Source organism: Saimiri boliviensis, chromosome 3 (assembly GCF_048565385.1).
Source record: "Saimiri boliviensis isolate mSaiBol1 chromosome 3, mSaiBol1.pri, whole genome shotgun sequence".
Classification (NCBI taxonomy): Eukaryota; Metazoa; Chordata; class Mammalia; order Primates; family Cebidae; genus Saimiri; species Saimiri boliviensis.
In genome coordinates this window covers 87,955,429-87,982,799 of record NC_133451.1, presented here as the reverse complement: position 1 = coordinate 87,982,799, position 27,371 = coordinate 87,955,429, and the positions used below count along the sequence as shown (strand labels likewise).

Here is a 27,371-nt window from a genome sequence, read left to right as displayed (position 1 = left end):
TATAATGCAATTTGAAAACAGCACATATTTGTGCATATCAACTCTAACCAAGACAAACATTCAGTTGAGATTTAGCCCCATAAAAAAGTGCATAATCATTAAAAGTATACACAATTGCAAACGACAAGGGTGTATTCATTTTTTTCAGATTTAAAAAAACAGTGATTTGAAATACTCATTTGAGTTTTTCAGATTTGAAAAAAGTTAGTTTTCTTTTAGAGAGAAGCCAGAATAAAGGTAAATATTTTAGCAAAGACTTCATTTGATAATGAATATTTCTATAAATGTAATAACAGAAAGATAATTTCATGTGGAGTTTGCAAAACAAACCTTGACTTGGATTTTTTGAAGCTCCATGCTACTGGCCTTGGCATAGCTTGTATCAAAGGTAAACAGAAATGGCCAGAAAAAATTTTAAGACGCCCTGTTATATTAAGTTGATTCACACTTGGCTGATATCTCATCAATGCAGTTTCTACATTATGGAGGTCCCACAGTTGATTTTTTAAAATACTGTACGTCACTATTTCCTTATATGTAAATCTCCCATTAAAATTGTGAAGACATCAATATGACTATGGGGACATTATGCAACAAAGAATACTATATGGCAGTAAAAAACCACAAGCCAAAGACAATTTTCACTATGTACTAATGAGGTTTTTCACAAGTGAATTCGAAATGTACATTAATTTTCCTCTGGACACCAGAAGAAATTAGACATATAGTTTCAGACAGTAAGTGCCCAGAATCTGATTGAATGATGTATATATAATACTAACATCAAACGTGTATCCTGTTCAGAAATCATAAATGCAAAATGAATGAGCTATTATTTTTGAGACATTTAGTCTGCATCTAACATTTCAATAAAGCAGTGAAACTTGTATATAACAATCTCCTCAAACCGAAGTCTGTCAAGTCACTACACTACTTGTTTCATACATTTTCTGCCACCACACTGATATCCTATATGTTTTATATAGCATCTTTTTAAAATTTCTATAGCATCTTTTTTTAAAGAGTAAAAGATATCAGATATACCTTCATTTACTATTAGGATACTTCTGTAGGACATACAAAAATACATTATCATTATTTTTGGTAATAACATTTGCTGAATAATGAAGTTCAGGTGAGAAATATTAATGTTTTTTAAATAATTTTCAAAATATTTATCTGATAAATAACTCACTTGCTAGCCAATATCAATTCAGTACAAACAAAAGAGTCCTGGAAGTATTTATAAATAATTACTATTAAAAGTGACAACAGTAGCCATGTTAAAGGTTTTTTGTTGCCAACATAATCCAAACTGTCTTCTAGAAAAATTAGACTATAATAGACACTGTGAGCAGGTGCAGTTTTTCTAGAAGAGGGTTTGGATTACACTGGCAATCAAAAACACTTAACATGGCTAATGGGTTACCTTTGATTATTCTAAGGGTCCAAAGCCAATCAAATTCTCTCTCTAAAGAAATCAAAATTAAAAGTGAAACATCTATCAGTTAACGCTGCAGAACTAAGCAGAATGGTCTTGGAACATCAGGGACTGCGGCCACCATTCTGAGTCAAGCAAGAAACTATAAGTATGTCCAGGGACATAGATTCCTCTATATGCCAAGCCTGTGCTATGTACTCAAGACAGCAATACATAAAATGGACAGAGTTTGTTCTTCTGAGAAGCTTAGCTTCCAGCAGGAGACATACATAATGATAAATTATGAAGTGTCCCATAAAGGAAAAATAGAACACAGTGAGGGATTATATCAAGGGGATTTCATTTAATTTAGACCGTTAAGGAAAACTTAACTAAAAGGCACTTGCGCAAATGTATGCATTAACAGAGTAGAAAGGCAAAGAACTTTCCAGACTGTGAAAGCAAAATATGTGAAGTACGTGAGTGAGAAAAAAGTTGGATCATTCTTTGCTTTCTTTTGTTTTCAGTAAAAGGCCTATACGGCTGATGCTCAGTATGTAATGAGATGAGTACAAGATTAGTCAGGAGTCAGCTGATACCAAACCTTGCAGGACATAGAAAGATCTGGATTTTATCCTAAATAATGTTAAACAAAAAGAGAAGAAGAAAGCAGACATACAGTGAGAGTGGAATGTGCACAAGGCGCTCAGGGAGAGACAGACACAGACATGGAGACATCCAGGTCCTCGTGGCTTTCTGGGTACCACGAGGCCTGTGTTTCCTTTAGTCTGCATTAAACTTCTATCTCTACTTACGACTCTGTTCTTTATAACTGAAATATCAATACTATGATTTTATATAGTTAACAAATTATCAAAATAATGTAATAGAGACGGTATCAAGCAGAGGAAATCAGTTAATTGAGAAAGTCATTTTCCAAGTTAAAAGAAACATGGAGAGGCCTACAGTAAGAATAAATTTATTCTGAGTGCAAAGTAAAAAGATCATCCTTATGATTTTACTAATCACATTTCCAAACCAACAAATATCTATTAAGATAGAAAAAGTCACTATTTTACAGATAAAAAACATAATAATCAAGATCAGAGTGCATCTGAACCTAAAATGCAGCATAAGAAAGCTCGACAGAAAACTTAGCTGATTAAGATAATTGTTCTATAATTAGTTGTCAATACTTTCTTCTTGTTTGAGGATTTGTTCAAATTCAATATGAATTCTAAAAATAGATATGCATTTGAAAAGTTGGGGGAAGAAGATATAGATTTATTCCTGGCAGTTCTAAAGCAATAAAATATTTCTACAGTGTTATTTCAGATTCAACTGACTTACAAGGAAAAATAGAAACCAATCTGAGTCATTTCACGTTCCATTTTTTTTCAAAAGCCTTCATATAAGACTTGCATATGATTACTAGCATTTTGAAAATAACTTATTAAAAAGGTGAAACCAAATAATTTCAGTCTGTACTCAGCAATTACGTAAATGTATTATCCAATCTCATGTGCAGCACTAAAGATGAAAACTATAGTTTAGCCATCTTCAGGTAAATGACCAGAGATCAAATTCCTTACATCTGTGATGCTCACCACAACTTGTAGTTACTGCCGATTAAACAACCTGGGATTAATCGTTAGAAATGCCACATAATAGCTGTAGTAGGAAATATTTTAAACACAGAACCACATTTATGCATTCAACAGCTGTGTTGGTCTAACAGTTCAGATTTTCACTATCCTTTGCCATATGGTAATAAGGATCATTTCTCACTTAAAAATATTACCAAAAACCAATGCCCCAACGCAATATTATTCTAACTGTGACACTACACATTCACAGCCATGTTTGTTATCCTCCTCTTACTGGATTCCCTAATTGCCCTGATTTTACTAAAAAAAAAATTTAAAACAGACTTTTTTTGATTTTGAAATTAGTGTCAACTAGGCAATAAATATGACAATAAGAAACCCATGGAATATGGCCTGGCAATGGAGAGGTGGTATGTAAAATCCAGATTATATAAAACTGTCAGGACTGTGGAGGCTTGAATCTGGTTTTGTTCACTGGGCTTGAGGATTTTCCTGTATTCCCAAAAGAATGGATTTCTACTTCCTATCTCACCTCGTTTTCCTGTAAGCGTCTTTACTGATGTAGAATCACTCCTAAAATAAATGTGGCTACCAACTTTTATTTAATCGGATTGCTTTAATAAACTATTAGCATTATTTTATGAGGGAAAAATTGTAGAAATTTTCACATGTACACTTGACAGGGAACTAAATGAAAATTTCACCATTTTAAATGATGGAACGTGAAACCTGCCTATCCATGTCAGGAAGGGGACGTTGTTGCCACCATTGTGTGAGAACAACAAACCCAGAGTCCTTTAGTTTTTAGGTGGGTCAGTCTATCATCTTTATAACTTTACTAAATTTCCTTAACAGAACTTAAGAAGAATGGGAGTGAACAAAAGGATGCTTTAATACTGTTTATAGAGTGTACTATATTCAACGTTTTAGTACTGTTTACACATTGTACTGCATTCATTGTGACTGCCTGTGAGTCTCTACTATGTTTGGAGAACAAAGGTGCAGGGTAGTGCAAGTAGCTAAACCTAAAAATAATCCATTTCAAGTAGAAATAAACACTACAGATTTTGACCATTTCAGGTCATATTTTCACTTTTAGGAAGGCAATTCCCCATTTCCTAGCTTTAAAAATATGTTTCTGAAGCAATCACTATATTCCAGTATTTAAAAGACTTGCAGTTCAAGACCTCTACCAAGACAGTACTCATGCCTCCTCTTTGTGGAAGCCTGTCTCTTTTGAGTAAAACATTTAAGGTAATAGGTAGACAATGATAAGATTTAGGTTGATGAATCACCACAAACACAGGTCACCCTTGCTTCTATTCCAAGTAGGAAGAGTTCTTCTTTCCACTTATTGTGACTTCGCAGTGCTTTGTCACAAGCTCAAGTGGAAAGAAATGGAACTGCAATATCATATACAATCGCTTCATAGAAATCTTTTAGGTTTCCACGTATTTAATTAACAAAATATTTTTATGCACCTGATGCTCACATTCTCCAAATGTCTCAAGTTGTCATTTTGAAACACATTTACTTTAAATATGGATTTCAGATCTCAGAATATTCATCTTGGCTTTGTCACTCAAAAGTCATGACCACATCAGTGCTTCACATTTTCCTTTTCTGTGATCATCATTCCACTGAAGTAGATGCAGAACGACTGTAAAGCGTGTCAGAAATTGGCAATGAATATTTCACTTTAATAGTTCAAGTGGCTTAATTTTGGTTAATCTCATAGTCCTTCCCTATTAATAGCACATTATTTATTTATCAGGGCAAAAAAATAAATAAATAACAAGTGTATTTGATAGAAAGTTACAGAGAGTTCCACAACAAAAAAAGTCAATTGGTGACAAAGCTGGGAAAATCAACTGGGATTTAACATGTTCATCACACTAGGATGATCTGCTGGATGGTCACAATCTTACCTCTGTGTACATTCCTGGCTTGGTTGCTTCCTATTTTTGCCTAAATTATTAATAATGCTACTAATAACAGCAAACCTTCAGGAAACATTATGAGCCAGACACTATTCTAAGTGCTTATGTATATTTACGCATTGAGTAGTTAAACCTATAGTAAATATAATTATCCCTATTTTACAGTTGAGAAAATTAGACAACAATAAGATAATTTGAGTTCACACAACTAGTGAGTGGCAGAGCTAAGATTGAAAACCAGACATTCTGGGTCCAGAATTTGTACTCTTAGACACTAATATATTATGATATAAAATAAATTAAGTAGACACACATCACACACACACACACACACACACAAGTGCCTGTAAAGGGAGACACACACACACACAAGTGCCCTGTAAAGGGAGACACACACACACACACACACACACACGTGCCCTGCAAAGGGAGCTTTTTAAAAAGGCTCCCTACACCTATATGACCTTGAGGAAGACAAGAAACGTCTCTGGACATCAACCATCTCACTAGAAGAAGTAAGACATTAAGACATCATTTTATACCACATTATGTTAAAGTACATTCTAAGCTTAGCATTTTATAATTCAAAGATTCTGTCTGTAGCATATGGCCTCTTTGCTTTTTATTGGCATCACTCAATACTAAAGTTAAGTATTCGCGTATTTCAAAGACAATGCCTAAAGAGAGCAAGCAACTACCCTCGGCAATGAAGAATAGTAACTAGAATAGAGGAAAGAGAACTTCACCTCATATATATCATGCTTTGAGCTTCCTGGAACATTCTTATAACACAATTTCCCTGAAGTCTTTCTATTCTCCCTAGAAGGTACTAGATTATAACAATTTTTAGAGAATAAGCTAGTAAACTAGGTCAATGAAATACCTATCATTCCTTCCTATCAATTACACGAAAATTAAATTTACGTATATCAATAAGTAAAAATATATGTATGTATACCAAAATTAAAAACATTTTACATACAGCCAAGCCACAGAACATAATAGTGTCACAAAATACTTTGAGATTATGAAAATCTGAATCCTGCAAATACCAATCAAAAGTACACAATCTTCTGATAAATAGTATAGCTAAGTTTGTTCTATAATATGCGTCCACGAGCACATAAAGTTGAGCCTAAATACATTTCCATCTCATACATATTCCCTTTATCATCTGGCTTCATTTTACAAAGCCATTATTTCCTTATTTCCAACCTTGTGACTTCCTCTTTATAATCATTAACAAGGCCAGTTATTTCACATTCAGTTCATGAGCTTTCTTCTCATTTGAAAACAGTTCAACTACTCTTAAAATTACTTTTTAATTCAAACATTTTAAATACGTTTTAAAATTTGCTATATTTTAATCAACTTGATGAAATAACAATTCTTCTGAAGAAAGTATTACAAAGCAAGCCCCTGTTCTTAAAGGCGAATAAACATTCGACATAGTCACAAACTGTAATTATTGCCATTGCAAAATTAAAGATTTAATCAATGCATTCATATAAAAATGATAATGAACTTCAAAGAAAACTAGCTAACCTATAAAAATCTAATAGTATTCAAGCTAAAATGATCAGAAAAAAAAAGTTTGTTAGCATTGCTATTTTCTTCAATTCTTCACATATATACTGTCATATTTTATTGAGAATGAATTTCCTCAAGTTTCAAGTTGAATTGCATTTAATTCTCAATTGTTAGAGAAAACAGAAAGGTTAGGTCTCTTTAAAATTATTCTAACAGACTACCTAGAAAGTCTTGCCGTAATAGAGAAAGTAGGAAAAATCACAGAGCAGTTGGAGTATAGGGAATGGAATTTTTTAGACATTGAATTTCTGGCCTGAACTCTCCCTTCTGTGATAAAAGCCACGAAATCAGACGCTAACTCAGCCGGGTCAGCACTGTAGTGTAGGGCACTCATCTCCTTACCCCTTGTGTGCACACAGAGAAGAATGAGCAAGAAAATGTAAAGCTGCCAGTTTAGTTCTTCCACCCAACCCATTACAGCAGCAGAGCAGTCAGTGAGCCCCGCCTGTTTAAGCCTCCTGTTTCTTGCCTTTCCGTCTTTCACTGAGACTCCTCTGCTGCCACTCTTGTCAGGTCTTCTCGCCAGCCTGCCAGCAACCCTGAGACAGGACCGTGAAAGACAAGCCTGTTACAAACTGGTTCTGTCACCACAGAGACTTCAACTGATCACCTCGTGGGGAGGATAACAAAGGGCGGTGAGGACCCTGAGCCGGATTGTTTTCTTAAGAAAGGAGCCTGACCCAGCTGCCCACACAAGGGCTAGCACATGCCGGGGCTTCACTCTGCATTGGCAACACCCATGTCCCCCAAATCTCTTGGGCAGCTACGAAGGAAATCCGTAACAAACCTCATTAAAACGCTGCTGTCATAAAATAGTTTCTTTCTTTTAACAAAGTTTTTTTTTTTTTTCTCTGCTAGGAATTTTAACTGAGAAATGCAAAAAGAAAAAAATAGTATTTTTATTTAATGAAATGCCAGCAATAGTGCAATACATCAGAATTACTATGTTACCGCATTTTTCTCACACTATGTCAACAGATAAATAATGAAGCGAATACCCATGAATCAAGTGTACAGATATGAAGAGGGTCACATGTAAAAGACATCTCTAATGAATACTGCAAGTTAAGATATTTTAGTTATGACTACAGTTTTAAGTGCTGTGAACCTAATCAACTTTGTTATGTAAATAAAACCATTGCGAGTTTCCCCACTTTTTAGATTTTAACTGTAATTGTTTCTCAAAGTAAACTATGAACATTTTTCTGAGGTTTTCATTTGTCATGATACTGAAGGATCTTTTTAAATACTAAAGGCATTTTTTGAAAAATTCATTTTTCTTTTACTCTGAGAACTGTCAATAATAAAAGAACAGCAATAAATATAAATGACTTGTCAGTATATGTAGAAACTACAATGTTAACAGAGACAAGAACAAGCAGAGGTCATTATTAAATCCCATCAGTTTATCTGATAGAGGATTTATGAGTAGTGAATGTATTACAATGGTTATATCTAAGATATCCTCATTATATGTTTACTTGATACTTTAAAAATATTTTCTTGGAGAAAGAATCTCTGCTTTCTTCTCACTTTCAAAAGACATCCCTCATTTGCCCCTACTCCTGACCCCATCCTGCATCTCCCAGCACTATTCTACTAGGTATGATTCAAAACTACCCTTTAGCTTAGGGAAGCCCAATAATGTTTTGTTTGGATGACTTTACACATACTACAATTGATCAACACCCTCAGTTTATACTTTCCTAAGTACTTTCATAAAATTTAAGCAAAATAGAGTACTTTAACCATATAGGAAACCTCCAACTACTCTGAGCTTAATAAACTGCACATTCTGCACTTCACAGAAGCCATACAACTTACTTGTCAGAAACATGGAAGTTGGTGGTGATTAAAAAGAATTGTCCTTGAGTAATATTTATCCATATCCCTTTTAGTTAGGAAAAGAGACTGGCGTGTAGTAAAATGAGTAAGGATGATGAGGAACAGAGGGATATGTGGGAAAAGCAGACAAAAATCAAGCAATAGAATCTGCTTTTCAAACCTTCTATGTCGGGCTCAGAGCCACATTCACAACATGGTTTCTCTGCCAATTTGGAATCCAGCCTTGAGCTTTGGGGCAAGAAGTGAATAGCTGAAATGTGGGACAGCTCCCACTGCTCACATGTCCCCAATATGGGCTTCTATAAATGGCTGAAAGCTAAGGACAGAATCTCTGCTCTCTCCCAGAATCCTAATTCAGTTCAAAACAATTCATATCAGCAACCATTTCTGATTTTGAACTATGTGCTAGCTGATTCAGTTCCTCAAGAAGGTTATAATACCACAAAATTAGTATATAAGAAAGAATTAAGTAAAAATGTAAGACATTTTAAGACGAAGTGCCCCCAACAGACTAAACATGGAAATTCCAAGTAGAAGATGGAACAGACTGGGCCAGGACTGCAGGGAGAACTGGATGCTAAAAGATGAACTGAACTTACACAGCAATAGAGAAGTTGAGAGGAAGAAATTACATGAGCAAGGCTTACAGGTAGAAATGAATTTTCAATTTGTGCAATAGCATCAGACAATCTTACTGGAACAGACAGCTCCTATTAGTAAGTGGTTGGAAAGAAAGCTAGACAGAGTGGAACTAAATTGCATAGCACTTTGAATATAGGTTACTGAGTTTGGACTATATATTACACAAATAACCTGAGTTTTTAAGTAACTGATTGGCTTGCTGAATTTAATAAAAATAGAAAAAAAACCTTTTATGCTGGTCATATTGGCTCGTACCTGTAATCCCAGCTACTTGGGAGGCTGAGGTAGGAAGATTACTTAAGGCCAGGAGTTCAAGTCCAGCCTAAGCAACATAACAAGACCCTGTCTTTTAAAAATATTTTTTTTAATTAGCTGGGTATGGTGATTCACACCTGTATTCCCAATTATTGTGGAAGCTAAGATAGGAGGATGTTTTTAGGCCAGGACTTCTAGCTGCGGTGAGCTATGATCACATCACTGAAAGTCAGTCTGGGCAATAGAGCAAGACTCCATCTCCAAAAAAAAGTTTTAGAACTACAGCGTGTAGGCTGAATCACTGAACCTCGTCTTCGAACTAGGTGAGAAGTGAAAACAAAATTAAAAGTGTGAGGAGAGGTTTCCACTTAGTCAAAGTTTTGCTAATATCTATATCTTTCACTTAGCAATATTTCAAAAATTCAAGATGTATCCCTATTAATTTCCTTCATTAAAAATTTAATTATTAACATATGCTAGGTGCCAACAATGAAAGTTATGTTCTATAAATGGCATATTGGTCCCCAGACTACTTAGTTCAAATCATATCATAAAACTCTTATTATGTAAATCAAAAGTCTAATTTAGCAAAACAATCCAGATTTCCATATGATTTAACCCACTCAACCTGATGTACATATTTTTATCCACAGTTTATATTTCAATTTCCAATATCCAATCTAAGTCTCTATCTATACCAGGTCAAGAACCGGTTTCACAATTCAACAAGCAAAAAACAATCATATTAAAAAGTGGGCAAACAACATGAAAAGACACTTCTCGAAAGAAGACATATAAATGGCCAAGAAAAACATGAAAAGAACATTCAACATCACTAATCGTTAGAGAAATGCAAATCAAAACCATAGTGAAATACCATCTTATATCAGTTAGAAAGGCTATTACTAAAAAGCCAAACAACCACAGATGCTGGCAAGCCTGTGGAGAAATGAAAATGCTTATACATTGTGGGAATATAAATTAGTTCAGCCACTGTGGAATGTAGTTTGGAGATTTCCCAAACAACTTGAGACAGTACTATCCTTCTACCTGGTATCCAAAAGAAAATAAATCATTCTATCAAAAAGACACAGGTACTTACATGTTTATCAAAACACTATTCACAGTAGCAAAAACATGACATCAACTGAGGTACCATCAGCAGTAGACTGGATAAAGAAAATATGCTACACATGCACCATGGAATACCAGAGTGTCATAAAAAACAATGAAACCACAACAACATTGATGCAGCTGGAGGGCATTATCCCAAGCCGACTAACAGAAGAACAGATGTATCCCTATTACTGCAACTGCTCACTTAAAAGTGGGAACTTAACATTAGGTACATGTGGACATCAAGATGGCAACAATAGAAACTGGGGCCTACTGGAGTGAGGAGGGAGACAGGCAGGCTGCCAAGGGCTGAAAAACTGCTGGGCACTACACTCACTACCTGGGTGACTGGATCAGCTGTACTCCAACCTCAGCAACATACAATATGCCCATATAACAAACCTGCACACATACCCTCTGAATCTAAAGTTAAAATTAAAATTATTTTTAAAATAAAAATGACTGGATAAGCAAGTAAATCAACGGTAGAATGGGAAAATCTCCCTCTCAGAAGAATTCAAAATATTTTACTTATTTAGATAGTCTCACTCCATGAAGCAGAGCTTAATCAACTCCACTCCTGACTGGAAGCTATACTTAGTGACTTGCTTCCAAGGGTTACAGTATAAAAAGTAACATAACTTTACACTGGAATAACCGGCAAATGCTCCTTTGGTCAGGTGACCGAGGTTAATATGATTCAAGATAAGCCATGCTGACAACAGGTACACCTCTATGGTTTACCTCCTCAACACCAACCACCCCAGTCTATGAGAAATACATCAGACCGACCCCATTTCAGAAATAGTCAATAAAATACCAGATCATCACTTCTTAAAACGATCAAGGAAGGTGTAAAAAAAAAAAAAAGTGTTACAAATCGATAGAGTCTAAGATGACATGATGACTAAGTGCAAAATTGTTTTCTAGATGGGATCCTTGAACAGAAAAATGGCGTTACAGGAGGAGAGAGAGGAAACAAGTTAAATCTGAATAAAGTTTGGAGCTTAGTTGCTGGTAATATACAATTGTGCCTTTCCTAGCTGTGACAGACACACAGCACCAAAGTAAGGTCAAATGTTAACAGCAGGGGAAACTGGGTGAAGGGCATATGGGGACTCTATATTATCTTTGGAAATGTTCTAAACCAATTATTAAAAGTTTATTTAAAAAAAAAAATGGTTTCATAGCAGTTAAACCTTCACTCCCAATCTCGTAACTGCAGCAAAGGAACGAATGTGTCAAATGGTTGTATACCTGCTTGTGCAGCTTTCACACAGATTAATTTAACTGCTCCAATAGGTTCTATTTCAATTATATCTTTACCTGCCAGAGTAAATACCAGAAAGGAGAATAACAATGGTTTATGTCTGAGGCATTTTTTTCTTCTGCTGAGACAGCCAATTTAACTTTGCAAGTTAATTTATATAACAAATGAGTCTTTGAAGAAAGCTCTGACAGAAGATTAAAAGAAAGGTCTCCGTTTGAAAATGTCCACCTTACAGAAGGGCAAGGGAAGGAAAAAGGAGCACTAAGTAGAGTACTACCAATATGGGTAGGACATGCCATCACTGGATGTCATTTGCAGAATTCTTACAAGTGACATTCACACATTCTACATTTATAGTGTCGTTGCTGTTCAACAGAAAGGGCCTATTTGTGTTATGTTTATAATCTGAGGCAGATTATTTAAACTTAAGCAGCCCCACTCTTGACTGTTGGCTAGACAGTTAGGTGATGTTTGCTCATTACCTGTTAAATTGTTAGGTAGACTAAATAAATGAATATAGACTACTGAATACAGTATCCAGAATACAAGAAGATAACAGAAAATGTCAGTAATTTCCTGACAACTCTAATCACTCTACTGCCTCCAACATGTAAAGTTTTGTTAATAAAAACAATGTTCTTTAACATAACAATATAACATTTGCCAAGTTGTTCCTGTCACAAACAGTGTGATCATTAAAACAAGGATACAAAATAGCTCTTAAGTCAAGATTTTAAAAATTCAATTAAAGCTGGACACAGTGGTTTGTACTTGGCTACAGTCCCAGCTATTATGGAGTGTGAGTTAAGAGAACTGCTTGAGCCCAGGGGTTCAAGACCAACCTGGGCAATATAGCAAGACCTCACCTCAAAAAAAAAGTCAAATTATACCTGAAAAACTATTTTATTTTAATCAATTCATTTTTACTGAATTCATTAAATATTCATGCATTTGAAGTAAAAGTATACTGAAGAATTTTAAATTGAGATTACCTTGCTCTCTATTTCAATGTGTGATTCATTTTCACATAGAAACTCTCCAAAATCTTCTGATTTTATGTATATATACAGTTTTTAACCTCAAAAACATTCACTATTTGCTATATTTGGTTGGGAGGTGCTTTATTTACTGAATCAATATGAGAACATTAGAAAGCGGCAGCATCTGCCTTCAGGACAAAGCTTATCCTTCAGTGGGCGAAGACAAACATACAATCCAATAATGACAATGCAGTGCAAAACTACCTGCTATGCTGAGGAAACATGGAAAAAACAGTGAATAAACAAAGATTAATTATGCCTGATGGTGAGGGTTGGACCTGCGTGGGGAAGACATTTAAACTCGACCTTCAAAGATACGTAGGAATTCACTGTGTGAAGGGAAGGCAAATGAATACTAAGAAAAAAAAAAAAAAACATGCAGTACAGTAGATTTATGAGTCGGAAAAAGAATCGCGCTGGCAGAGAACACAAGAAACTCGATATGCCTAGAGAACAGGGGAATTAGGCTAGAAAAGCAGATTGGAGAGGTCAGGAAGAACCTTGTAGCCCATAATCCGAAGTTTTGATTTTATCCTACACACATGGGAAGCAATGCCTTCATTTCTGGAGGTATGTACAGGTTATTTACCATTGTGCAAACTGACAGCTACTACTTCTTGCAGCTGGTTACATTTCAAAGGAAACTAATGAAGTTTTGGAGATAAGATGAAAAACATTTTCCTTTGTATCTAAGAAAACATAATAAGATCTTTATTATTTTTAATGAGAACAATAAGGTAAGTGTTATTTTCTTTATTATGTGAACATCCCTGCTAATATTGTTTGGAATAAAATTTACTTTTTAATTAAACTTCTGTTCAAACACACAGGCACGTTGATAACAACAGTTATTTCCTTCTTCCTACTGGAAGCCACAGCCTTTTAGGTACTACCATTCCATAGAGTTTTACACTAAAGTATTTTTCAAACTTTCATCTGCGTTGTACCAAAAACAAAAGGGTACTCAGAATTGCACTGATAATTCATTTTATTATTCTGGCTTTTAATTAAACACTTACACACTATCATAAAAAGCTACTCTACTATGAGAAAAGAAAATTAACAATAGAGCCCACAGTACAAAAACTTTTTTCCTGACTTTGGAGTTTATAAAGACCACAACTTCAGCGCTCTTTCAGGTTGCCTCCTGCCTCCCTACCCCGTTCTAATTTGCAGCATTCCACATCACTAGTCATTAACAACCCAAAGCTCCCTTCAGCTGCGAGTGAAAGACCATCACATTATTACAAATAAACAATCCCTTTCTCCCTTGAACGAGTGACACATTATTCTGAGCACGTCTTCTCTCTGCTTTCATTGCTCTGCCAAGGTCCTCCATAAGTGGGAAGGGATAAAAAGGGAGAAAAAATATCCCACAACTTGTCTAAAGCATGTAGAAGATGATTTGTGTTCTTACTTACGGGATATGACTGTCACTGTTGATCTGCTTTCAGGCCTAGATTACATGTGATAAGGGCTGACCTTCTTTAAGTATTCACACATTATGCACTCATGGAGAGCAGGCAGGACACAAAAGTCCTTCAGATGTTCTGGACATCAATCAAGTGCACAGCATGGAGCCTGCCAAACTTTTCTTCCATTTACTCAGGGAGAGGAAGGGGGAGTCCAAGACAGACTTAATAAAGTTTAAAGCTATGCCACAATATATTTGGGGAGACCATTGTTATTAAAAGGGTGCTGTTTGAAAAAATTCTCTGTAGTTACCACTGGCAACAAAAACAATTCACATACAAACATAAGAAGACAACCAGATTTCATTCCAGCTATAAAATTTCAAAACTTTTACTATAAACCAGGTCTCAGCGGCTTTAGCAGACTGCTATTTTCTTTCCTGAAGACATTTTATTAAGTATATATTTCAAAAACCAAAAATATGTATTTTCTTTTATAATGATCATACTCAAAACATATTTTCAAGGCATTTATAAAACAGAGAATATACATTTTTTTTTACAAAACCGGGAATACCTAATATAAATTGAAGACAAGTCAACAGCACAAACCATTTTTCACGTAATACAAATGCTACCATTACTAACAGGCAAGAGCCCCAATATTATAGCGTAGATATGCTGATATCTTCTGATACAGGCTTTCAATGTTTGTCTTTTATTGTTGCCGCTCCCCATAGCTCATTCCAGGAATTTGAGGTAGCTTTTGAAAAAGAAAAAATAAGCCTCAAACTGTGTTCTCTTAAGATATTGCAAAACTGTGTACTTGGAGTGCATGGTTTCATCATCAACACAATCAAATCCATCAAAGATGATTCATGCAATTTGATGATAGAATGATATCTTAAATCTACTACAATATTGTTTACCTAAAGATCGCAAAAATCTTTTTAAAAGTTAATGTGTTATGAATATAATAATTATATGCACAGCCTGTGCACAAAATAACAAGAACAGACACAAAAGGTTACAAAACAATTCATGAGACAGCAAAGCAATGAACATTAAAAGTACAGAAAGAGAATTCAAGGTAACTTACATTGATCAAACTACCAAAGAAAATTAACTCAGTAAATTTGCTAATTCGAACAACAACAAACCCTCCAGATTGTCTCTATATATGCATTATTCTTGCGTGGATCTTTAGTTTATTATTTAGGTTTAGTGGTACGCTACTAAAAGACCATGAGGTTGGACTTGCACCCTAGTAACAGGGAACTAGGTGATAGATAAACTGAGATTATTCTTTATGTTAATCACTACAGAGTAAACATCACCTGGAAAATATGACTATCTCAGGCCAGACACTGAACATGAATAAGAGAAAGATGTCTTAGTAGGAGCTGGGATGCAAGGAACCCGGGCAAGACTAGTGTGATTATTTCCAGCTACAACCTAGAACGATGAAAACAATGCTAATAATCATGACACATACTATTTGGCAATCTTTTACTGTTTGTGAGGCACTATTTGTGTATCTAACATACAGGTTTAACCATCCCAAGCATTATTTAAAATGCTTGGGGTCAGAACTGTTTTGGAATTTAAAGATGATTGGATTTTGGAATTTTTACATAAACATAGTAAGATATCTTGGGGATGGGACCCAAGGGTAAACATGAAACTCATTTATGTTTCACATGCACCTTACAGACATCATAGTCTGAAGGTAATTTTATATAATAGTTTATATGATTTTTTTGCATGAAACCAAGTTTGTGTACTTTAAGCCATAAGAAAGCAAAGATGTCACTGTCAGCCACTCTACAGACAATCTGCATTTGTTTGGCATCACCGTGACTCTCAGTTTGTATGTTATCAATAAGCAATCATTTTCTTCCACTTATTCACACACAAGTACTTAACAGGAAAAATTATGACATAGCATTAATACAATAAAAATGTGTTTGGTGTAGAATTTTCCACTTTTAATATTAGGTGGGTGCTCAAAAAGTTTTGGATTTTGAAGTATTTCAGATTTTGCATTGGGGATGCTCACACTGATTATTTACTTTAATCCTCACAGCCACCCTGTGCAGGAGGAAATATCACTCCCAATTTCAGATAAAAATACTATGTATGCCTAAGATATTAGCCCTGAGAACTGGTTAAGATTTCATTGGATCAGATATCAATACTTCACTAGGTAGGGACTCATGTATTTTTGTTCTACAAGAAATATCTGGGGCAAAAAAAAAAAAAAAAATCAGTAGATGGAGGACTCCGAGAATCTGGGAGGCTGGAGAGATTCACTCAGCAAACATGACTAGCAGGAATTCTGGAGCAGCAGGAGGATCAGGTATTCTAAATTCCAAATCTGTAGATTCAGAGGTAGTGACACTAAACGCTGTGTCATGCAACAGCAGTGCCTTCAGCGCTCGGGGGTTTCCAACCCATGGTGAGGTGGATCTCTCCTCTAAAGCATGTACATTGTTTATTATAAAAAAAAATTTATAGACCACGTGTGGTGGCTCACGCCTGTTATCCCAGTATTTTGGGAGGCTAAGGTAAGAGCATCACTTGAGCCTGGAAGTTTGAGACCAATCTGGGCAACATAGGAAGACCTCATCTCTATTAAAACCAAAAAATATTAGCCAGGTGTGGCGGTGCACAACTGTATTCCCAGTTACTCAGGAGGCTGAGGTGGGAGGATCACTTGAGTCCAGGAAGTTAAGGCTGCAGGAAACCCTAATTGTGCCAATGCACATCAAATACATATGTTGTCATTAGCATAAAGCAGTATTTTATATAGATTATTTATAACTTTTTCAAAGACCCTTCCAAGTAACTGAGTGAGGTGGCTTAGAATTGAGGAAAGGGTTTTTTCTTCCTTGTATCAGCCTGTACCTTAAGAGGAATAATGAGGCAGCACTGCAGGCTTAGAAGGCCACGAGTGGCTGAATGAGGTTACCAGAGTCATGTAATGTAGTCCTTCCCTCACTGGAAGACTCTGAGTTTGTTTCAACAAAAAAAGCTGTTTTCTTCACACCAAGAGAACTTTCTAGAATATTTTGTTTGTCCCACTTATAAGGAACTACTTAAAGAGGGTTTGTATTTGATTTTTAAATAATAACAGATACGCACTGACATTGTAATTATTCACTTTGGCTCCTGGACTCTACAAGTTAAAGTCACACAGTATAAAAACTGTGAACCACTGAGGTAATAACTTGACTTGCCAGAAGTTCTATTTTAAAGGGATTCTAAGAACGTTTTCTTCTTTAACAAATTAATGCGAAAGCATCCCTAAGCAGAAAATCAAAATCTCTATTACCCATTTGCCATTTACAAAAAGGTGAATAAAGTTTCCTATCAAACCTAATTTCTTAGAAAGGATTACTATAACTCTCATTTCACCCTAAAGTCAATTGTGCATAGAATTTATGTAAATCCAACTTGAACTGATATAAAATAAGTTGAAAATGAAACTTTAAATAGATGTGATAATATCAACACAAACTATACTTAACACAAAAGGATTTAAAGTATCGCTCTTATCTAAACCCTTGAAGAATGTTTGCTTAAGCTGTTTCTCCACACATCATATGAAAATAGCTACTAGAAAATCTGTTTTTAACTATTTGGAAAATATCTAAATATAAGAATTACATGAGAAAAAGTGTCTTAAAATAGAAGAGAAGGTATTAGTAGTAGAGAAAAATTTTGTTCTTATATATCACATACTAGTTTTTCCATAGAAATATCAACAGTGCTATGAAATATCTGTACTACAATTTATACATTTATTAGTAGGCTTACCTACTAGGAACCTTCAAAAATTAACGCTAAAAGAAATACAAAGGTTTCAGGAAGTTAATTTTTATTTAAGGTGGCATTTTAAATCGATGTGCATATAAAAGTATTTTCAAATAAAAGAAACAATGATGCCATGATTTTTGGTTCAGAGTCATGACATGCTACCAGGGGTATCCAATCTTTTGGTTTTCCTGAGCCACACTGGAAGAAGAACTGTCTTGAGCCACACATAAAATACACTACACTATGCACTACGCTAACGCTGATGAGCTAAAAAAACAAAAAAAAATTAATGCAAAAATATTTCCTAATGTTTTAAGAAAGTTTATAAATTTGTGCTGAGCCTCATTCAAAGCCATCCTGGGCTGCATGTGGCCCACAGGCCACGGGCTAGACAAGCTTGTGTTAACCTTTTCATCTCTCTCACACACATACTTCCATATCTTCCTTTACCTGTTCCTAGAAGCATGGCACAGCTGCCGATTGCCTTTGTTTTTCATGAGAAATAGCAGCTCTTAAGAATCTGATTAAAGCCTTTCTAACAGATTCTACACATGGAAAACTTTCAGAACACTGGGTATTCATTTGGATGCTTAAACAAGTATAATGTGTTTTTAAAAAAAAAGTAAAATGAACCCTATGTACAAACTTCATTTAATCAGACAATTTCACAGCACAGAGACACAAGACTTTAGTTTCAGTGAAACCTCAACTTTAAGATGGAGACACTACATTCTCTGCCCTGTCTGGAGCATTACAGCAAAAGCGTTATATATTTAACACTCATGAAATAACAGAAGTAAGACACTTAAGTTATGAAGGTAAAGAAGATGAGCTTTAGTGATCATGATTTCAGTTAACACCAATGACATATCTAACAGAAAGACAATTCTCTACTAATAACAATGGGAAAATATAAAATCGTATTACTATTCTTGTCCACATAAGAGCCTTAGTTACAGAGGCATTCCTTCATCTGATCATCTTGTTCTACACATCTTATTATGGTTAGTCAGCACTCTGTGTGGTTATGTCTGTACCGCCAAACACCCAAGCTGAAAAGTGAAAAATTTAGTCAAGCAGTGAGTTATCCTAAGGTTTATGCCAAATGAAACATTCAAATTCAACCTTAACCAAAATGAGTAAGGCCTGTATTTACCCAGATGATTTAAGACACATTAAGACCACCAATGTGATTTAAATTGTCACCATAATTTCCTCTCTGAGGTCTCCCAAAAGTTTATAGTGGAAGCGCTTCAGAGTCCTCACTACATCTCATTAGCACCTCTACCAAAGGATGTGTGAAGAAAAAAAGAGAAGCAAGAATATCTAAAAGGAGTAACCACTATTTTAGAAACGTTTTCTTTAAACCTATTTTTAATTTTTTATTAAAATGGTATGTGTATAATCAGAAGTTGACAATTGAACCAAAAATGCTTACTTTATGAAGTTAGGTAATAGAACCGTAAATTATTTGTCACAATTTTTCCTCTGCCTTTTCAATAGAGGATGTGGCCTCCCTCTGCACTGCTCATATACCGTTGTCTCTTTGTCTTGGTTTTTAGATGATCACTTTCTGGGAGTGGTTACAAATAGAAATAGCCTACAAAAATAAAGCTTGATATCTTTCGAACTGTGTAAAAAACTTTAGACCAAACTCATGCTGGGTTACAGAAATTATAAGAGAGTGGCCAATCCTAGACCAGATGCTTATGATGTCCTTACAAAATCCTTTCAGTAGCTGGCAATCCTCTAAAAGACCGGGATTCCAATTACAACCTCATTGGGCTCTTTTTCTCCTCCTCCTTCATCCTGTTCCTCAAACATACCCGGCATGATCTAGCTCAGAGCTTTTTATCTCCTGATTCCTCTGCCTAAAATGCTCTTCTTTTCAGTATCTAAAAAGTCCCTCAACTGCCTTCTTCAAATCTTGGCTCAATTCTTACCTTCTTAATGAAACCTACCCTAGTGCTTTATTTATTACTACAACCACCCCATTCTCAAACTCTTAATCCTCCTTACACTGCTTTTTTTTTTTTCTCCATAGCACTTGACAACTTCTAACCACTACACAATTTACTTACAATGTTTATTGCTAACTGTCTTCCCTCAGCCCCACTTGCGTACAAACCCCCAGGGCACTGATCTTTTTCCACCTTGTTCACTTATGTACCCCCAACCTTGAAACAGTGACTATGTAGTATGAATTCAACAAGTCTTTTTTGAAACTATTTCCTTTGTAAAGCCCTATGTCTCTTTCTTAAAGTATCTTACCCCTCATGGCATCAATTATTCTCATACCAATTACTTTTTCTTGCAAATCCTAGCTTGCCCTTTGGTTTCTATACCTACCATTCTAATGAATTTCTTCTTTCAAAGGTCAACAAATATACTTTTCACAGTCTTTATCATTTTCATTCCTATATAACTCTGGGCTTCCTTTCTTAAGATTACTTCCTTTCTTGAGAGCCTCACTCATTTAAAAGAGTATTAAACAAATACAACGTACCAAGCATCTGCTAGAAGCTCGTTCTTTGGTTTTCATAATGAGTGCCTATCTATCCATGTGTTTTTTCCTTTCCATTCACACAACTATAGGGGATAATAATTCTTTCCAATAATCTCTTCTCTGAAACACGTTCCCTAGTAATATCAGGGCTTCGGTTTACATCACTTCAACTACCAGAGAAAATATTTTCCTGAATGACCACCTTCTATTTCTCTCTGGCAATACTAATCTAAATATTACTATTTCTCCTACAGTTGTTCAAATACCTTTCCCAGCTCCACAGATATTGGCATTCTTTGCACCCACTTAGGTTTAAGCCCTGCCCCCATCCTATTTGTGGGCATTTTCTAACACTGGGAGGTAGCACTCCACTAACACAGAAGCTGAAAAAGTCAGATACTCACTTTCGCAGCTTCTACAGCTAGGACATGAGTACAGGACTGAAATCCTCTAAATCATATGAACCCGTCCCAGACTTTACAGGAAACTAACAAGAAAAAAAAACCTCAGGGCATTCATGCTAATTGGTGGTGACAGGAGGCGTAGCAGCTACACTGATTTTCCAAAGGCAACAGCAGCACCAGTTTTAGTGGCAGCATCCAGATCTAGTGTTGATAATGCGAGCAGCAAAATTGGGGTATCTAAGGCAAAAACGAAAGCTGGTGAGGATTTGGAGAAAAGTGAACCCTCTTAAACTGTTGGTAGAAATGTAAATTTCTACAACGGCTATAGAAAACAGTTTGGATGTTCCTCAAAAAAACTAAAACTACAGCTACCATATAATCTAACAATTCCACTGCTCGGTATATACCAAAAGAAAAAAAATCAGTATTTATCAAAAAGATATCTGCACTCCCATGTTAATTACAGCACTATTCATGGTAGCCAAGATTTGGAAAAAAAAAACCTAATTGTTCATCAACAAATGAATGGATAAAGAGAATGTGGTACATACACACAGTGGAATACTATTCAGCCATGAAAATGAATGAGATCCTGTCACTTGCAACAACATGGATGGAACTGGAGAACATTGTTAAGTGAAATAAGCCAGACACAGAAAGACAAACTTTGCATGTTTGAAAATATCTGTGAAAGCTAAAAACTAAAACAATTGAACTCATGGATGTAGAGAGTATAGGATGTTTACCAGAGGCTGGAAAGGATTGTGGGGATGGGTAGTGTGAAGATGGTTAGGAGTACCAAAAAACAGAGTTAAATTAATTTAAAAAGAGAGGGAAATTTACTAGCACAACAGGATGACTATAGTCAGTAATAATTTAATTATATAAAAAACAGTGAAAAGAGTAAAATAAATTAAGGGTAAATGCTTGACATGATGTGTACTCCATTTACCCTGATATGATTATTATACATTTTATGCCTGTATCAAAATCTCTCATGTATCCTCAAAATCAACGAACACAAATCAGTAGCACTGATATACACCAACAATGACCACACTGAGAATCAAATCAAGAGCTCAGTCCCTTTTACAACAGCTGCAAAAAATCAAATAAAATACTTAGGAATATACCTAAACTAGGAGATGAAAGATCTCTACAAGTAAAACTGCAAAACACTGCTGAAAAAAATCATAGATGACACGGACAAATGGAAATACATCCCATGTTCATGGATGAGTGGAATTATTATTGTGAAAATTACCATAATGCCAAAAATAATCTACAAATTCAACATAATTCCCATCAAAATACCATCATCATTCTTCACAGAACTAGAAAAAGCAATCTTAAAATTCATATGGAACCAAAAAAGAGTCTCTAAAACCCAAGCAAGGCTAAGAAAAAAGAACAAATCTGGAGGTATCACATAATCTGACTTCAAACTATACTATAAAGCTACAGTTACCAAAACAGTGTTGTACTGATACAAAAATAGGCATATAAACCAATGGAACAGAGCAGAGAACCCAGAAATAAAGCCATATATTTACAGCCAGCTGATATTCAACAAAGCAAATAAAAACATAAAGTAGGGAAAGGATACCCTATGCAACAAATAGTTCTGGGATAACTGGCAAACCACATGTAGAAGAATGAAGCTGAATCTTCAACTCTCGCCATATACAAAAATCAACTCAAGTGGATCAAAAACTCAAATCTAAGACCTGAAACCATAAATATTTTAGAATATAACACTGGAAATACTCTCCTTGACACTGGTTTGTTTAAGCAAAGAGTTCATGACCAAGAATCTGCAAGCAAATGCACCAAAAACACAGATAAATAGATGGGACCTAATTAAACTAAAAAGCTCTTGCAATGCAAAAGAAATAATCAGCAGAGTAAACAGACATCCCACAGAATGGGAGAAGATATTCATAAACTATGCATCTGACAAAGGACTAATATCCAGAATCTACATGGAACTCAAAAAACTCATCAAGAAAAAAAAAAATTCCATTAAAAAGTGGGCAAAGGATATGAATAGATAATTCTCAAAAGAAGATAAACAAATGGCTAGCAAACATATCAAAAAAAAAAAAAGCTCAACATCACTAATTACCAGCGAAATGAAAATTAAAACCACAATGAGATACCACCTTCCTCCTGGAAAAATGGCTATGATTAAAAAATATTTTTAAAAAAGACCAGATGTTGGCATTGATGTGGTGAAAGGGAACAACTTATATACCACTGGTGGGAATGTAAACTAGTACAACCACTATAGAAAACAGTATGGAGATTCCTTAAAGAACTAAAAGTAGAACTACCATTTGATTCAGCAATGTCATTCCTAGGTATCTACCCAGAAGAAAAAAAAAAGTCATTATATGAAAAAGACACTTGCACACACCTGTTTATAGCAGCACAATTCACAGTTGCAAAAATATAAAACCAGCTCAAATGCCCATCAACCAAATATGTGATACACACAAACACACACACACACACAGAGAGAGACAGAGAGAGAGAGAGAGAGAGAACTATGTGTACATATATAGAATGTATAACATGGAATACTACTAAGCCATGAAAAGAAACAAAACAATGGCACTCAGAGCAATTTGAATGGGGTTGGGGGCCATTATTCTAAGTGAAATAATTCAGGAATGGAAAACCAACCATTGTAATTCCCACTTATAAGCAGGAGTTAACCTACGACGATGCAAAGGCATAAGAATGACATAATGGACTTTGGGGACTCTGAGGAATGGGTGGAAAGGGGTGAGAAATAAAAGACTACAGACTGAGTGCAGTGTACACTGCTCAGGTCATGGGTGCACCAAAATCTCAGAAATCATCACTAAAGAACTTTTGTCAGCAAGCAAAAACTACCTGTTCCTTCAGAACTACTGAAATAAAAATATCTCATGTATCTCATAAATATATACACCTATCTGTACCCACAAAAATTGAAAATAAAAAAGTGTGTATATGCTAAGCTTGGTGACAGTGATGCCAGGATATATTCTCAGGTGAAATTTTAAATACTGTTCTTGGTTGTGTCTCTTCTAACGGGTTCTAATATCTTCCCAGAAAATCTATGAGCTAGCAAACAACCTCTTAATAACTTTGTTTCCTGTGTGAATTAATCATGGTTGATGTCTGTTGCTTTCAGCTAAAAAATCTGATGGATTTGATGGATATGCTCGAGAAGATTCCATCGGTAATCTCAGCAGAAATAATTGCTTCCTCTTCTCAACTTTCATAATACTTATTTTACCTTGTATTATAATTATGCACTCCATTTTCCTCACTATGGGACAGGGAGTGCCTGTCTTTCATCTTTGGCCATGCTTTTAACACTTCCTTCTTTGTCTATCTTTGCTATCCTTAAAACACAAACAAAATATTGCAGACATCATCTTTCTGGCTCAGGAAGCTGGTCTAAGTTCCTCCTCCAAGTTTCACCATTCTGTTCCTGGAAATACCCCCATGACTAACTTACTTAGTATGTCTCCAAGATACTGCCTTAACTTAGGCCATTCCCTCATTTCCACACTCAAACGCTTTTGTTCTTGCAGTATATGTAGACTAAGTATGTCAAAAACATTTAGAAAGGAAAAAGAACATCTTTTGAACAAACGGTATTGCAAAAACTGGATATCCACCTGTAAAAGAAGGAAGTTGGAGACTTATACCATATGGAAAAATTACCACAAAATGGATTAAAGACCCAAACGTAAAAGCTAAAACTATAAAACTCTTATAAGAAAACACAAAGGCAAAGCTTCATGTCATTGCACTTGACAATGATCTCTTGGATATAACACCAAAAGCATAGGTAACAATGGGGAAAAATATAGATGAACTGGACTACATTAAAATTAAAAACTTCAATGCAAAAGATGCAATCAAGATAGTAAAAAGGCAACCTACGAGATGGAAGAAAATCTATCAGTACTGTATCTGATGAAGGGTTAATATTGAGAATATATAAAAATCTTCTACAACTCAACAACAACTCATGAACAACCCAGGTAAAAAGTGGACAAAGGACTCAGACTTCCTTCTCTTAGGAAGATATAAAAACTGCCAATATGCTCATGAAAGTCACCAATAACTAGGTAAATGCAAATCAAAACCACAATGAGATAACTACTTCACATGAACGAGTACTATCAAAAACACAAAATTCCAAGTGTTGGTAAAGAAGCAGAGAGACTGGAGCCTTTGTGCACTGTTGGAGGGAATGTGAAACAGTGTGGCAGCTATGGAAATAGTATGGAAGCTTCTCAAAAATTAAGACTTGAAAGCTGTGTCTCAAAGACGTACTTGTATGCCCATGTTCATAGCAGCATTATTCACAATAGCCAAAAGGTGGAAGCAACCCGAGTGTCCATCAATGGATGAATGGATAAACAAAACGTGGGTTACACTACAACAGAGTATTATTCAGCCTTAAACAAAATCTGCAATCCATCCACGGTATTTTCTGTATGTGATTCAAGCTTCTGAAAACAGAAGTATCTGTGCAGCCTAATTCTCAAGCTCCATCTCTGTGTACCTCACAGTCCAGTCATGTCATTCCACTCCTAATTACTTTCCTCTCTAATGTGCCATCTTCTCTCTCAGCTCTCAATTCAGTTCAACATAATTTCGCTGAATATGCGCACACTTGTGCATGCTCGCTCGCTGGGGCGCTCTCTCTCTCTCTCTCTCCCTCCCTCTCCCAACCATGTGGGAACACAGCAAAATGGTAGCCAGCTGCAAACCAGGAGGTAGGAGCTCACCAGGTCCAGGAACAGAAGCTTCAAAAGCCCCTTGATCTTGTGTTTCCCAGTCCCCAGAACTGTGAAAAATAGATGTCTGTTGTCTAAGCTATCCAGTCTTTAGTATTTTGTGGTAGGAACCTGAGTAGCCTAAGACAGTTTTAGCTTCTCCAAATGAAAAGAGCTCCAGAGACTGGTTGCAAACAATGTGAATGTAATGAATACTACTGAGCTGTAACATAAATGATTAAGATGAGAATTTTTTATGTTACAGTATTTCACTTTTTTTGGGGGGCGGGGGGGCAGAGTTTTGAGTCCTGCTCTGTCACTCAGGCTGGAGTAAGTGGCTCGACCATACTTCCTGCAGCCATGAACACTTGAGCTCAAGCAATCCTCCCACCTCAGCCTCTGAAAGTGCTGAGATTACAGGAATGAGCCACCCTGCCCAGTCAAAACGATTTTTAAGAGTACTTTTTAAACCCCTTTGTTAAACCTGGATTTCCAGGATACTATATATAATTCACACTGGTAATCAAAGCATTATTTTTCTCCTCCTATCCCCATGATCCACATTGCAGTCAGAGTAGCTTCTTAAATTCCTGCAATGGCAGCCAGGTAATGTGCTGTGTCCCTGTAGTCCTAGTTACTTGAGAAGCTGAGGTGGGAGGATTGTTCGAGTCTAGGAGTTCAAGGCTATAGTATACTATGATTGCACCTGTGAATAACTATTGCATTCCAGCCTGGGAAACACACCAAGACCCTGCCTCAAAGAAAAAAAAAAATCTGTAATCCATCCATAATATTCTCTGTTATGTGATCCAAGCTTCCGAAAACGGAAGCATCTGTGCGGCCTAATTCTCAAGTTCCATCTCTATGTACCTCACAGTCCAGTCATGTCATTCCACTCTTGATTACTTTCCTCTCTAATGTGCCATCTTCTGTCTCAGTTCTCAATTCGGTTCAACATAATTTCACTGAATATGCTCTCTGCATTCAGAACTAAGAGAAGATATATAGATTAAGAAAATGTTTCTATTCTCAAGAACTTGGAAGGCTAGTGGTGAGACATAGATAAGAGATCATTTCAATTATCATGACATATACTTTACCTCTGACAAATACTTACTCGTTGATAAATCTGTATATAAATTCATTTTCCTTTTAAAATTTCTTCCTCATTTTTAAACATTTTCTAATTAATGTACAATGCTTAGATCACATTTTAAACTTTATATTAATATTTTTAATTTTTATTATTTAATTCTGTTTATCAACTTTAATATTTTCTTGATAGACAGAATTCCTTCATTGGAAACAGTAGATTTCTCATATCTTTTTTCATAGAAACACATAATCTTAGAAGCATATCTCTACCAAAAACAAGGCATCTTTTAAAAATTTAAAGCTTAGAATTATTATATGTTTCCTTGGGAGTAGAGAGATAGCAAGTTTTATAGTAGAGTGCAAAACGCAGGTACATTTTTTAATAGTCCATTTACCATTTTAAATGAAGGTAATTTTGCCTCTTTTCTAGTTTCATAATTAAAGTTTCTCCTGCCATTTAGAGTAAACACAATTCCAGTCATGGGAGACAAGAATGACCAGTTCAAGTTCAAGGGTTCACTGCACATGAATATCCATAAATACCCCTTGACAGTCTTGGTAGTATAATGAACCTTGCAATTACTCAGCAGGCCATCACCACAATACATGAACATAATGCTTCCAAA

At 35.6% G+C, this 27,371-nt stretch overlaps 1 protein-coding gene across 7 annotated transcripts in view; it reads right to left on the bottom strand.

Moving 5' to 3' along the window:
- BMPR1B (bone morphogenetic protein receptor type 1B) overlaps positions 1 to 27,371 on the bottom strand; it is a 401,543-nt gene that overhangs the window by 101,469 nt on the left and 272,703 nt on the right. The window contains exons 1-2 of one of the 7 annotated variants that reach the window (XM_074396470.1): positions 8,382 to 26,833; positions 7,027 to 7,096 (exon numbers count right to left, since the gene is read on the bottom strand). The exons of 3 other annotated variants lie outside the window; for them this stretch is intronic. Coding sequence is in view for 2 of the 4 variants with exons in the window: in XM_074396463.1 (XP_074252564.1) it covers positions 6,900 to 6,972 (73 nt within the window). In the remaining 2 variants the exon portion in view is untranslated. Of the gene's footprint in view, positions 1 to 6,899; positions 7,001 to 7,026; positions 7,097 to 8,381; positions 26,834 to 27,371 lie in introns of those variants that run through there. 3 more of the 7 variants (XM_074396468.1, XM_074396465.1, XM_074396463.1) reach the window with 3 other exon arrangements.